The sequence below is a fragment of the Aythya marila genome, assembly GCF_965140915.1.
Source record: "Aythya marila genome assembly, chromosome: 15".
Taxonomy (NCBI): Eukaryota; Metazoa; Chordata; class Aves; order Anseriformes; family Anatidae; genus Aythya; species Aythya marila.
In genome coordinates this window covers 14,500,552-14,515,170 of record NC_139056.1, presented here as the reverse complement: position 1 = coordinate 14,515,170, position 14,619 = coordinate 14,500,552, and the positions used below count along the sequence as shown (strand labels likewise).

At 37.0% G+C, this 14,619-nt stretch overlaps 1 protein-coding gene across 4 annotated transcripts in view; it reads right to left on the bottom strand.

Annotated features, from left to right (window-relative positions):
• The window catches only part of USP22 (ubiquitin specific peptidase 22), a 98,673-nt gene that overhangs the window by 41,235 nt on the left and 42,819 nt on the right, over nt 1-14,619 (bottom strand). For 3 of the 4 annotated variants that reach the window (XM_082772332.1, XM_082772333.1, XM_082772330.1), the window contains exons 3-5: nt 8,292-8,405; nt 7,700-7,744; nt 2,879-2,980 (exon numbers count right to left, since the gene is read on the bottom strand). In XM_082772332.1, the coding sequence (XP_082628458.1) occupies nt 2,879-2,980; nt 7,700-7,744; nt 8,292-8,405 (261 nt within the window). The remainder of the gene's footprint in view (nt 1-2,878; nt 2,981-7,699; nt 7,745-8,291; nt 8,406-14,619) is intronic. The other variant, XM_082772331.1, reaches the window with a different exon arrangement.

The following is a 14,619-nucleotide window of genomic DNA, read 5'->3' as shown; positions in this document are numbered from 1 at the left end:
GCTTACAGGACCCTGAAGGATGAAGAAGAGAACCATAAATATTTTCTAGGCCACCGTTTGCCCTCCCATGCCACCTTTACAGGGGCTTTGCTGCAATATGTATTCCCCTCGTGCTGCCGCCGCATCACGCTGCTTCGCCTTGCACAGCTGCAGGAAACCACCTGCTAGTGCACCACGGTGATTGTTTCTGCCTTCTCCTCCTCCACACACCCCCTTCTTTATGAGGAGGATTTGCTCACTCTTCTGTAAAGGCTATCCCCTCTGCCTTTTTGCAACACTGCAAATGGGAATCCCAGGTGGCTCCTGCTAATTATCCATGTGCCTTGGGAGTCTAATTCTTCCTATTGTTGATGTACCAATCTTCAGCCACAAAGTCACTTCATATGCTAATCAGAGACCAGCTGATCCCAAGCTAGTACTACATGTACTCTGGAGAACTCATCTTCTGGGGGTATTAATGATAACAGCAACACTAGATTCAGAAAACGGTGCCTGAATGAACCATCTCGCGTGCACTTCCAAGTCCAACACCATAATAAACTACTTGCCTGTGAACTTGAGCTTGGTCAGTGCCCTCTCCTAGTGAGGGCAGCCTCTTCATAGGCTCATAAAATACTTGCCTTACACTATTGCTGAAACTGCTATCAGCAAAAGAACATTTCAGAAGGTTATCAATGAGCAATTATAACATGCTTCCTCCTGACTGTACTCAGTCTCTGGACTGGTTATCTCTGGAGGTTAAGACATAAGAAGAACACAAACACCCATTTTTCCTCTTAAAAAAAGCTTTGCCGAGAACATGTTATATGCAAAAGGCAGCTGGTTATGCTTTAACCAACTCTTTTGTGAATGGGACTGATCAACAGATGTGCAATGCTCATAGACGGCTATTAACATGATCTCCATTTTCAGAATCAATAAAACTGGACATTATGCCTGTTTGCTCAACCACTTACCTACCTCAGAAGATACACTTGATTCACTAAGATCTGCTATGGAATTGATAAAAACTTGGTGTCAAAAGAACTGAGAATTAGAAAGAGAAAAATGGGAATGTCCAGATAATTGCAGTATTTCAGTCTGCATATGGGTTCTTCACTGATCTGAAACTGCAAACAGACAAGTCAATGTGAGGAAAGTGAAGGGAAAATACTCTGAAGCAGATATATATTTAGCATCAGGTTAGATGGAGAGAAAAGGCTCAAGGACAATGGCAGGTCTTTTCTTCCTTCAGCTAAGCCTCCAAAGTATTTTTGTGAAAGAAAGCTAGTCTTTTGCTTTTAACTGTAGCCCAAAACTGCATTATGTCTCCTGGGTGCTTTGATTTTTTTTTCCCTCTTTCTAAATCTCAGCGCATAGACAGCTCCAGGGCTCAGTAGGAGAAATTATTAAAAGCATGCCTGCAGAAGTAAAGAGATCAGTCATTTCCCTTATCCCCTGTGTTTCATGAACGCTCCCCCACCCATTCAGTGTTGTATGTGATTTCATGCAACCAGACATGTCCTTTTTAAACAGACTGAAAAAATGTAAAGTCGTTTAAGAGTAAGCATAGCATTCCCTCAAACTGGAAAGAAACACCACGCAAACGTGCTTCAATTCCTTAGAAAGGTCACACTCACCTTCAAAATTCTATCAAGCCAACATTTTTTCTTTTTGTCCTGTGCAGTGGTATTAAAGTAATTTTTAACAGTTTTACAAAATATACTGAAGTTTCATAGAACACAAAATCCTGCTGTGAACACGATATGAGCAATCTCTGCCTACTTATTTTTTCCCAGGCTGCTTGAAGTTGCCAAAGTACAGATGTTTTTCCAAATGTCCTTCCTGTTCCACTACTGCAAATGCATATGTCTTTTCTTTAAAGTTACCATTCTATCCCCATTTTCAACTTACAAACTTACTCTGTGCTTCTCAGTCCATTTTTTTCAAATAAATACATGCATATATCGGATTAGTTATGACTTACTGTATTGAAAACATGGCAGTAGTTTTATCGATTGTGTTTGGTGTATTTTGACAACAGCAAATGTGTAGAAAATATGACGTTCTGATTAAAAAATAAGCAGCGTAAAAATTAGGAAAAAAACTTCAGTTTCCTACTTCTAATACGTATAGTTGTATTTCCAACCTTGTACCTTTGCCATTAAAATGTTACCATGCATTGCACAGTATAGAAAAAAGTCCAATAACCTACAATTTGTAAGGAAGCGGATTCTAACCCCCTATTCCCACAATCAAAACACAACAGGAAAAAATTGGAAAACGCTGTTCATTTTCGTCACCGTTACCTAAATACTCTTCAGCTGTTAGTAGGTATGCCTGCCTTTCAGAGTTCTTTGCTCCAGACTACTGAACTCTATAATTTGATATGCATTTGAAAATTGCCATTTGACACACACTGGAGAACAGATTGCATCATTTCAGAGTCAATACAAAATTGAAGAGACCCTATTTAGTGTTTAAAACATGGAGCAGAAAGATATCACTCTGCTTATTCTGTCTGCAGAATATAGATTTACCAAAACACTTCTATAATTAAGGATCCTAGAGGATACTACAGAAGCTAGAGGATTTCCCTTTATACATCTAACAAGTGATCTGATGTAGACTGGCTTGAGATAATGTCATTCATTTCTGTTAAAGTCTTTACGCATATATCGTCAAAAAAAATCTGATACACAGATGAACTATCATCAGTCGTTGAAGTGACAGAGCAGACATCCTTCTACAGCGAGAAGAAGGTATAAAATAACCAATAGCTTAACATAATAAATTTAAGGAAATTTAACTCAGGTAAAAAGTATTTATAGAAGAACAACACAATTTTGAAAATTCAAGTGGCTGAGAATCAGTTTCAGAAAGGATTTCTAGAACTTACCTATGGTGCAATTTGTGGTTATTTTTCTCCGCTTGGGGTTGTGTCGTAGCAATTCTAACTCTCGTTTGGTTGGCTCCCATGTTGAATACTTCTCTCCAATGCCTAAGCAGATGAAAAGAAATGTTCAGGAAGTTGTTTAGTAAAAGTATTAAAAACTCTGTTCAAGTTAAAAATTTCAACATACTGTCCATTAAGTTAGAATCAATGTAATTGAGACAGAATCTATGTAAGGAAACGGATTTCCAAAAAAAATTCTTCAAAAAGACTGCAGCCAACCTTCCAACAAACAAGAACTAAAAGAATACCTAGCTCAAATTAATTTTCCATTACTGGATTATAATCCTTCTTTCAGTTAAAAAGAAATGATTTTATGAGAAGGTAAAGGATAACCAAGAAATCTCATCACTGAATTCTGGCTTGTTATTAAATAAATCCAAACTGAGCCAACTTAATGGACAGATACAGTCTTAATCTTTACAGATGAACAGCAGAAATTAGTACTGAACAGGTATATTTTCTTACTACCTGTTTCATAATATATTATTACTAAGTATAACTTCTCCTTATGCAGCACTGGATATTAGCAATTTTAGTACTTAAAGATTCACTTTCAATGACATATCTAATATTACCTAAAAATACAATTAGTAGGTTTAAAGCAACAACCAACCAAACTCTCCAAACACTTATCTGCCCTGTCTCATGAGCTGCAGCTATAATCCGTCAGTATTCTGTTTAAACATTAACACTGTTATTTCCAATACACTTCTTTTGTTCAAAGGGAAGTGCAGTAGAAATGAGTCAGTTAAGTAGTGCAGTGAATTTATTTGAAGTAAGCAGAGCTGTGTTCAGTGTAAATCTGATACAAGAAAAACAATGCAGACTCATGTGCTGACCAGCTAAGTATTGCTGCAGCGCTTTATGTAGCACAGAAAAATTACTATGCAAGGTCAATTATAGTGAGTCACAAAAGCATCTGGGCATTAAAAATAAAGAATAATAAGATGACAAGCAATCTATTCTAAAACTGAGGATTAAAGTCAATTAAGAGTTATTTTTCACAGAATGCATGGAGCAGAAGCAGTGCTGTGCTACAGAAAATAAATTATAAATCATACATATGAAAAGAAGGAGAGTAGAAAATATAGCTAGAGGCTTACACATTCTGCATAATATACATTAAATTTTAATAGCTCTTTGATCTTCATTTTCAGAAATAGCTATGCTTGTCAGAACCTACCCACCCCAAACTGTTCAATTCATAGTTACTACTGACCCTCCAGGTTCTAGCAATAAAAGGTCTCATTTTTGGATTCCTGAGGACAAGAAAATTCATATTTACATGGATGTACCTCTCTGTTTTACTTTATTTGATTCAACAATATATTATGCAAGAAGCATAAGAAAGAATACCAGAATCATACAGTCCCTTTCCTTTATCCAAGGTTCAGCATCAAGCTCCACACCCAGGAAAACAGAAAAGGAACTAATTACTGCATAACAGACTGATGAGATCAAACAGCCACAGTGCTTTGAATACGCTATATAGTATGCATAGGCAAACACTGAATGAAGCAACTTTAGAGACGCACATATGGACAGTTAACATATGACAGAACGTTGGCCTCCAATAAGTTTTATATTGGATGTCTTCAGCAACCTTTTTGTATTTGTAACATTCCCTTAGGAATTTACAGAAATTGGTCTTTAAAAACAAGAACTCAAAATCATTTTCAACGCCTTGTTAGCACCAGCTCTTGCACTGGTCCACTATAAACTCAAATTCCTGTGTTTGGTTTCACCATACTTTAAACATATTGGCGAAGTTAGTACAGAGTGAGAGCAAAACGAGATCTCAAAATTAAAAAGAAAAAAAAAAAAAACAACTTCAGATATGTTAAAATCCTGGTTTTAAAAAATTAAAAACAATTAACACCTGGAAACACATGTGCGCTCAACTTTAGGCATGCAATAGTCCCACACATCAGTGAGACTACTGATATATAAATATATATATCTATATATAATTATACGGCTTAAATGCTTATAGAGGATGGTAACAAAAGCATTTAACGAGAGCAACTCTTCAAGTAAAGTTAAATATGACAGACTGGATTACTTTGCAGGATTCTGGGTGAACTGAATATTGTTCAGTTAAAATAAATGAAATCAAAACAGAAAAACATGTACAGTTCATGTCACAACAAACAGCGTAAAACAGACAAAACTTTCTTACAGAACCCTTTCATTAGAAAGAGTACAAGTTAAGCCAGAGACTGAAACTAAAAATAATTTAAAAAAAAAAAATCTGTTCCTGCTGTATACTTTAACTAGAACATTGAGACTTTAAACTTCATTACCCTTGAAAATTTGGAAAAAGAAAAAAAAACACACAACAGATCCACTTATTAGGGATGATTCAATGTTTTAAAGTTAAAAATATATAATATAGTAGTAAAAAAAAAAAAAAAAAGTTTAATAACACCCACAAACATGCCAAAAAATCCAATATAAATTACCTTAAAGATTTGCAAAACATGCATAGATTACTCATTATAATTACGGGAAAGTAGCGTTATTAGAGTGAATATTCATCATTTTAAAGATGAAAAAACAGAGATTCAAGTTAGGATATGAAATCTCCACCTAAGAATTAATTTTATTAGGCTGATTTTCATTTTTCAGAGAATGAAAAATTTTCGGGGATGAATGAAGTAGAAGACAATTAAGGTTCTAGTTTATAAAAATCATAATTTTGCAACTAAACATTAACACGGATTGCTTACTTTGCAATCCTTTAGCAAATCCCATTTCATCCCCACCAAAAAATCCAAACATTAAATAAAATGAAGGGCCCAATATATTCTCATCTCCCTCGTTACTAAAGAATATTGAATTAAAAAAATAAAAAAAAAAAAAAGGTTTGAGTTGAGTTACAACTTGTTCAGAGTTATATCACATAACCCTGAACTATAGTTGGGCTTGTAAACTCATCGTACTGTAACAGTTAACATTACAAGACTATGAAATGACTCTCATGATATTTGGGGTTTTTCTTAAAGTTTCTTCTCCAGGCATCATGTTGTTATGTGAGCAATTATTAAAAGTGTATATTAATACCCTTCAAGTACTGTAGGTAGAAGCTTGAAAATATACAACATTTACACTTCACTTTTAAGGCAATCTCAGTTTTTGCATACTTCAGTTCTTTTATTTGGTAACAGGGTCTAACATAAATTAACTCTCTCATAGAAATATAAAAATGAAACAATATGTACATGTACTAATCTTGTCATTCATTTTGGAAGAGGGAGGGTTCCCTCCCGCTTTATAGTTTCTGATTTTTCAGATAGGGGGAGATGGATTTAAGCAATGGGGAAAGAAGGGCGTAATTCTTTACTACTTCTCACATACGTATTTCTTTTTCATTCCTCAGATAAATTTTGCTAAGAAACATGCATGGTTTCACAATGCAAAGCCATAAAACAAAAGCTTTTTTTGCCACAACTTTAAAGAAAAATGTCTATAGGATGTACTCCAGTAATCTAAAATGTATTTTTGCCTACTCCTCCATCTTGCATCTTCCCTGGTCATTACAGATTCGCTCTCTGGGGACAGAAGATGCAACGTGCATTCATACATAGATGTATGTGTGTGTATATACAAACAAATCCCGTGCCACTAACTAGCCATTTAACCAATACAGAGACCAGTTAACCAGTACAGAGGAGGCTTTCTGCCTGGTAGTTCTTCCCTCAATGACTCTTCCCTTCGCCACATGCCTTCATGGCCCAAGGGGACAAGACGAACCACCAGTTACCTCAGCATACATGCTACAGCAGCTGGGAGTAGGCTGGAGGACAAACTGGCTGCTTCTTGGTCCAGAAGGCACGAGCCTATCATTCATTAAGGCTGACATAATTAAGAAAATGCTCTTTGAATTTACACATTCAGAAGTAAGGAAGTGGGAGGCCTTGCTCTTCTAGAGCATCACGAGCACTTGTTATGCTGCTGTAGTTGACTCATTTGAGACCCAGGACAACAACACATTTTAGAAAGGTTTGAAGGAGCCTTCAGAAGACGGGCATAGCCTAAATGCAAGGTCCAAAACCACATCTCCGTTTCATCATGCTTTGAAAAATGCTTTATGCTAATGCGTTTTATTCTTTACTTTCTGGAGAGCTCACTGGCAACCTCTCTGTCCTCCCTTCCTCTGACTGAACTCCTTCAAAACGGCGAATGAACAGAAAGCAGAACGTGATCTGTAGTAGGAACTAAGTAAAAGCAGCTGTACTTTTGATAGACCATCAGAAAAGCTCTAGTTAATACGATGTTAGCTGCTATTTTTAAAATTGGAAATGAGGTTAAGAATGGTTTGAAGTCATATCAGCCCTGACTAAGGCTGTCACATTGAAACAGGATGCCGTGGATTCACTACGAGACATTAGTAGACAGAAGTTGTCTGTCTTCAAATAGAGACTTTCCCACTTTAAGAAAACACACCCCTAGAGGCCACTGAAAATGGATGATGAGCTACTATCACTGATGCTTAAAAACTACTTGGTTTAAGATAAATGCTACTTCCTTTCCCTTCCAATAAAAAAAAGACAAAAGGTTTGTTTTGGAGTAGTTCTGTCACGGGAAGGGCATATGAAATTAAGTCTGCTGTAATTATTCACTCATTGGAACTTATCCAAACAAGAGGAAAACAATTTGCATGATAAAACTGGCATTCTTAACTGTGATTCATGTCTAAAATGGCAGGATAATCAGCAAAGGGACGCTTGTTAGTGAAGTGCGTCGCCAGCCCACGCCTCTTACCTGTCATTGTACACTGGTAGTGAGAAACCACTGTTGGGGTGAAGGCTAAAAAAGAAAAAATTAGGGAAAGCAAACTGAATAATAAAACAAATGTGTGTACATATATTTGTGTGTAAATATTTCTACATAGATACTGTGCGTGTAACGTGAAAGCACAGGTGTGAAAGTAAGCTGGCACGTTCTATTAAAAAAACAAAAACAAAAATCACACACAAAGGTGGCATTTCATGTGAGGGGAACAGACTTCTTGCCTACAACACCTACACATTAGCCTAAAGGAGCAGATCGTCACATTTTCTACCTAGTACAGATCTGACTGATATGCACGTTTTGCAAGATTAATGTTAGATCTTTTATATATATTTTTTGCAATTAAAACTAATATATTTTTACAATACCTACAATTAGGTGTGGCGCACATGTTAAAAACTAACAGTCTAACTCCTGGAAAGCACTAAACATCTCTCTCCCATGGCCTGCACAGCTATTTCTAAAGAGCTCTTTTCTTCCCCTTACTGTTTTTTGCCATTGACAAATGGGAGGGACAGGTATGATTAAAAACAAACAAGAAATTCAGGCAGGAAAACCAAACCTTGTAATTTCCAAGCTTTTCGTTGTTCTTCTTTGGCAATTTGTTCCATGTCTTTGTCGTATATGTAATCTTGACACATAAAGCAGTATATACCCCCATACAAAAGGTCTATGGCTGCAAAACAGAAGGGAAGTTGGGGAAGAGGAAAAAGACATGAGTTCATAAACTAGAAGACATTTTACAAGCAGGCTTCTGAGTTAGGCACTCCTTCTTCTATACAGTCCACAACAAAATATCTGTACCTTAGAGTCTAAAAAGAAAAAAGAAAAAAAAACAGAAAGAAAAAACAAATTTTCCAGTGATTGTATGACTTATTCAATTGCTTCTGGCACAGCAAGACAACAAAGTGCTAGCTGCCTCAAAATTGTTGGCAACTCACAATATACCTTTCAGACTAAGACGTAAGTAACCAAAAGTCATAATTTCAGTCACTGACTGTTCTATATGCAAAAGTAGCACTGTACTGTAATCTTAAGATTTGATATTGAATTGTTTTTTCTATTACATATATTCAAAGCCATTAGAATGATTAGAAAACACCTATTTAAAAAACAACTGAAAACTCGAACAGAATAGAAAACTTATTATATACTTGTCCAGGGACACAGTTTTCTGCAGTAGTTTATTCCACAGGTTAGGTATCTCACAATTCGCTTTGTTTAAAATGTTCTTTTTAAATGGACATATGAATGTTAACAACATTTTTCTTTCACAACCCTAAAGAAAATAAAGCCAATAAACAAAATAAATCAGCTAACTGGGATATGACCTTTTGCTTGTAGATAGGCCGAGGGAGGAATAAATTGCAAATTAATCGTAGCAAACTGCTGTTTTCCAGCACATTGAAACATACAAAAGCCAAAAAGAAAAACAGAAAATAAAATAGCAATAATAAAATATAATCTGCATCTAGCAGACAGCTGAGTAGCACATCACCATCTTCCCTCTGGAATTTTATTTCTAAATTCCTTTTATTTTTGGATAAAAATACTATGAAAATAATCTCACTACAGTGGAAACTAGTTTTAAACAAAGGAAACGATTACCACATTCGGTGGCCTGCAAGAAACAGCACCGAATTACTCTGAAGTCGTAAATAAGCGTAACCACACGCCACACGGCAGGAATTCCGCCGTCCGTGCTACCAGGCAGCAAAGGTAAATCTTCCACGCTCACGGTGCCATGACCAGCTCCAGCCACACAGTGCCCAAGTCAATCTGCAGCAACTGTGAGCAGCAAAAAACCCACCAGCTTCAGCAGAGGTGGAATTAGAAGTTGCAACGGTATCAGACGTGGGCTCTGATTAGTGCTCCACCTTTAACTTCAGTAATAAAATAAAGATTGGTAAGGTTTCTAACCGTATCTCATTCATCCTTCATGGCCTCTACCCCTATCGTTTAGTCCTTTGTGTCCTTTTTTCCTCCTCTTTCAAGATCTCCCTTTCAATCATTAGGTCAATTTGTTTGTTACTTCTGCTAAGTAATAAATAGATCAGTAACTTTACAGAAGTTTGTGTAACGTCTATTATCTGTCGCATTATTTTATTCTTTTGCTTTGTGTATTTGGACCACAATCAGTTTGTGGAAAAGGATATGGACGGCTAGCATTACCTTACGTAATGCCTGGGCCACCAGGGTTTTCACCCTGCTATCTGGAAGACGTCAAGCCCTTTAACAGGTTATCACAGAAAGGGATGAGAACCTTAACTACAGTGGAGACCAGTAACAAAGCACTATGCTAGGAAAAAATCACAATTAAGCTACCCAGTTTCAGAGTTAAACAATATTTACCCCATTATCTAATGCACCACCAGTTATGCACAATTATAAAAAAAAAAATTGAAAAATTCAAGTATCAGTTTCAAAAAACGAAATCTAACTTTGTACTATATTTTGTACTTCTAAAAGACCCCAAAACACCCAGGTCAAATAAAAAAGGCTGGAGTATTAGATTCTAGCAGAATATAAGATAAATGGGGCACTTTGTGTGCACTAATATGTTCACTCTATGATCAGAACGGGTAGCCGTATGTTGTGCTTCCTTACTTCTCCACGCTTTCTAGCTTTACACGTGTGAGTGATGAATGTCAAGACCAAAACCAACAAGAGATCACCTTACATAAGCCACTTATTCAGAGCAGAATGAATTTCTGGTGTAAAGAATCAGAAAGTTTAACAGAAACACTGGCTTAGTAAAAGCCGTAATTGTCCACTGCCTGATTAAGGACTCTTGAGAAAACGTCCTCTCTTCAGCATACTTATGTGAACAATACAGTTGTATATATGCCAACACTTTTAATGTCATTAAAAAGACTGCAATAGGTTTTGGACAAATTACCTCAAGCACCAATAAAAAGGAGGTTACACAGGCCTGATTGTAACCCAGAGGAAGGGCAGGAATTTCTAATGAAAGACAAAAGACAGCTGCTCAGTTTCAGGATCCTAGAAAAAGAGAGCCCACTGGTAAGGTCTGTAAGTTTCAAATTAGTGTGATTTGAATTTTTAAACTGAATTGCTCTGAGGCTCTAGCCCAAATTGAAACACCAACTGGGAAATTCAGTAAAAAACACTACAACAGTTAAGTATGCAAATGCACATTACGAATTTCATATTCACATTAGCATTTGGGATCACAAAACTAACAAAAACGGGCCTCAATTTCATAAGAAGTTTGGGAACTACTGACCTAGAAACAATGCCTAGACGTTTCAGATTAAACTACTGCCAACTTTGCCACGATGTCCCACATTCCTCACTCTGAATGTCCCTTTTACTAGGCTCCTCTGTAAGGCTGCTACTCCTACCTTCCAGGTATCTGCTGTTCTTCACACTACTACTCCCCCCTCCGAAAACAAGCAAGAAACAATTCATGAGTTTGAAGATACTTTTTTTTTTCCCTCCAAAAATCAAAGCAAACATTTAATTAGCTCTTATCAGTGTATTTTAATTCAGTTTTTATCTTAATACACATACAAAATTGATTACACTGCAAAACTAAAATATGCATTCAGTAGAAGTATAGGGTTTTTTCTTTAATAGGAAAGAACCAGAAGCTTAAAAAAAATTGTCATGTCATTTTATTAAATTTTATTATTCTGCATTCTTGACCCAGGAACACAAAATACGTACTTGGGGGTTCAGAGGCAAAATAATTCAATAATGAAAAGGCCTCTTGCAACGTAACATTTTTCTTTGCCTTTTATACCTTCTATACTGACAACAGGCTACCATTATTCTAAGTCAGTTCTCCTCATATCCCTTCATATATAAAACTCTAAACAGATGCAACAAAAGCAGAGAAAAAGCCGAAAGATTTTTGTTTAAAAATAAAGCCATCGGCCGGAAGAAACATAGGCACCACAGAAAACCATGCAAGAATGAGAGCAACTTTATCAACTGGTGCAAGTGACAATAAATTTCAAAAGACAACAATTCAGAGGTGAAAGTATAAACTCAGGCAGCAAAAGGTCTGCAACCCCTCCCCATCTGGGAGCCATGTGAAGTGTTTTGTTTCAGCTTGAGTGCTTTACTTTTGCCAAATATATCCACTGACGTCTTGTGAAAATGTTGAGACCAGATAGTGGGAACAAGATAACGGTACGTAAAAAAGCAGGAAACCATGCCACACCTAGAGCACGCGTGCGTGCAAATCTTACCCAAGTAAGAAGAGTGCATGTTTAGTTTTTGAAAGGCCCAGGTGAATAGAACTAATGCTGCTCAGCTAAACATGGGATGTTTCACTGTAATAGATTATAGCCTTTCATTAGGTCACTTATTTGTGATTCACATTTTGGTATCTTCCTTGGAAAGCTCATAGCATTGAAGGACAACAAAATTGACAGCAACACAGAATTAAGGTCTGTGAATTACTATGCTAAATTCACACTTTTATTTTAGGATGATACCTATAATAAAATTAATTCTGATAAGAATTTCTGTGACTCAATCTTGGCATGTTACCAACCTGAAATCAACACATGCACGTTCTTTCCAAGTTACTTATATTCCGTCCAACTCCAACATATAAACTAAATTGCTAGTTTTTAAGACAGTATTCTAAGCCAATATTCTAGGCTAATTCATACTCCTTTCGTTTCACACCTTAACTGTTAATTGTTAAACCATTTTCAGATATTAGTCTCAAGTTCACAGTAAGTTTCTGATTGCCTTCTTCCTGTTTTCCTCGTACCTGGAAACTTCACCACAGGTAAGATTCTTAACTGATAAGATATTAAAATTTACAGGCAGGACAAAATCTCACTGATCTCCATTAAAAGATACATACATACACACACTGAAACACCCTAGCAGACTCATCTGAAGCATTCATTGACTTGTATACTTGATCTTTTACAAGGAAAAGGTGAGCAGACACATTAAAGGCTAGTTACTTACTCTTTTCCCTCATCTTTTGTGTTTGTCACAGCAATTGCAGCGTTATTAACCCTCCAAGTTACACAACAGGTATATGTACAAGTATGTGTGTGTATAGAGAAAGAGATGCCCTGGTAACCCTTATGGAGTCTAGATACCAAAAATGTTTTTAACTGTTAGTTTAGAGGAATCATGGTCTGTCAGAATATTTCTGTGCATTTATTAAGAACAGAATATTAACTCCAACTTGACCTCATTCAGGAAATATACGTATCATATACACGCACACTACCTACACATGTGTGGATGCACACAGTATACAAAAGAGGAGCCCATTGCAAGCTTATACCTACAGCTGCCCTGCAGTTCCCATTGTACAAGATGCTTTGTCTTTTTCCAGTCTTTTCCCTGCCCTTCTGTGACCTTACAAACTTCAACCATTCCCTTGTTTGCAGCAAACCTTTGAAAATTTAAAAGGATGAAAAGGCCTTGTGGCTGAAGCACCTTTTCTCGATCCCACAAAATTTTACTCAGCTTTAAAAGGGAGAAATTGTTAAACGCTGCAGATGCAATCTTCCTTTGAAATTTGGGGACAGAATCCTGATGGTGGTTACCAGATTTTGTGCTGCTCCATATGACATGATGCGAACTGCTTACACTCATCTGCATATTCTCATCTGATCAAGGCAGACTTCCCTCAAAGCACCATCTTCAAAAAATGCAGCAGTAAAATCCAGAACTGCACAGAAGTTAGTAGCTGGGGCTGAGGCAAGCAGATGTATGCAGAGCTGACAATATGCAGGCAACTATTCAGGAGGTGGCTTTCTGAGGGCTAAGAATAGTCCAGGAGCACAGAGAACTCTTCAGGAGTCATTTCTGATATCAAGAAGAGCTTCTGTGAGAAGGCTTACAAGAGCTCACAACTACCAGAGCAGCTCCTAGCAGAAGACAAATTGCAATAACCAACTGCCTGCCAGCTTCTTACTACTTCAGTCTGGTTTATAAAATTTATGCCACAGCAGAAGCAAATGAGAATTTGCCTTTTTTTTTTTTTTTTTTAATGCAATACTTTGCATGATGCATCCTAGAACAGATTTTTTAATGGCTATGAGAAACAACGGAGGTTCACATCCATACCCCCTACGGCTGACCAACGTATCCAAAATGCTTTCCTCCTCCTCTGCTTCCCATCACAAGGATATTATTAGGATGAGATACAGAGAGTTCATGCTTCCTATTATGAAGTTTCATATCATTTTTATTCCTGTAGGCAATGAGGCTATTTAGTTCTTATGGGACTACCCAGCCCTCCTCGGTGTAAGCAATACCTCTGAACTTTGTGACCGCCACAAATTCCACCCAGAGACCTAACTCCTTCTCCTCAGCCAAATAGCAGAAAATGTGGTCTGGTTCTGCAAGTGAAGGCTGCATCCTGCACACACTACTTTCAATGTACTTGTCATCAGCCTCCCTTTATTTGGCCTCACATCTACAATTCTTATATTAATCCCTGTCATTTCTACCCAACTAGAGATTTCCAAGGGAACAAAGTGTCAAATTCTTCACTTGATCTAAACAAATTAGGTTCAGTTTGTTTGTTTTAAGAGAAAGGAAGTAAGCAATTATCAGAAAGACATTAATCTGACATGATCGATCTCTGACAGAACTGTAATATATTAAATCCTATTTTCCATTTGCCCTCATCTCCTTAAGAGGCTTTTTGCTCCAACACCTACAGTAAAGCAAAGCATTAGAACCGAAGTCAAATCAAGAGGCTGGTAAAATGCCCAGATGACGTTTTTTTCTACCCCTTTCTGGAGGTGGATGCAAAAGGAAAAACCAGACTGCTACTCCAGCACTGCAATACACTGCACTGGGAGCTGTGTTAATTGTCCTTCTGCACAGAGAGGTACAATCAAAGTCTCACTTGTTTACAAAAGAACTCTGCTTTGCTG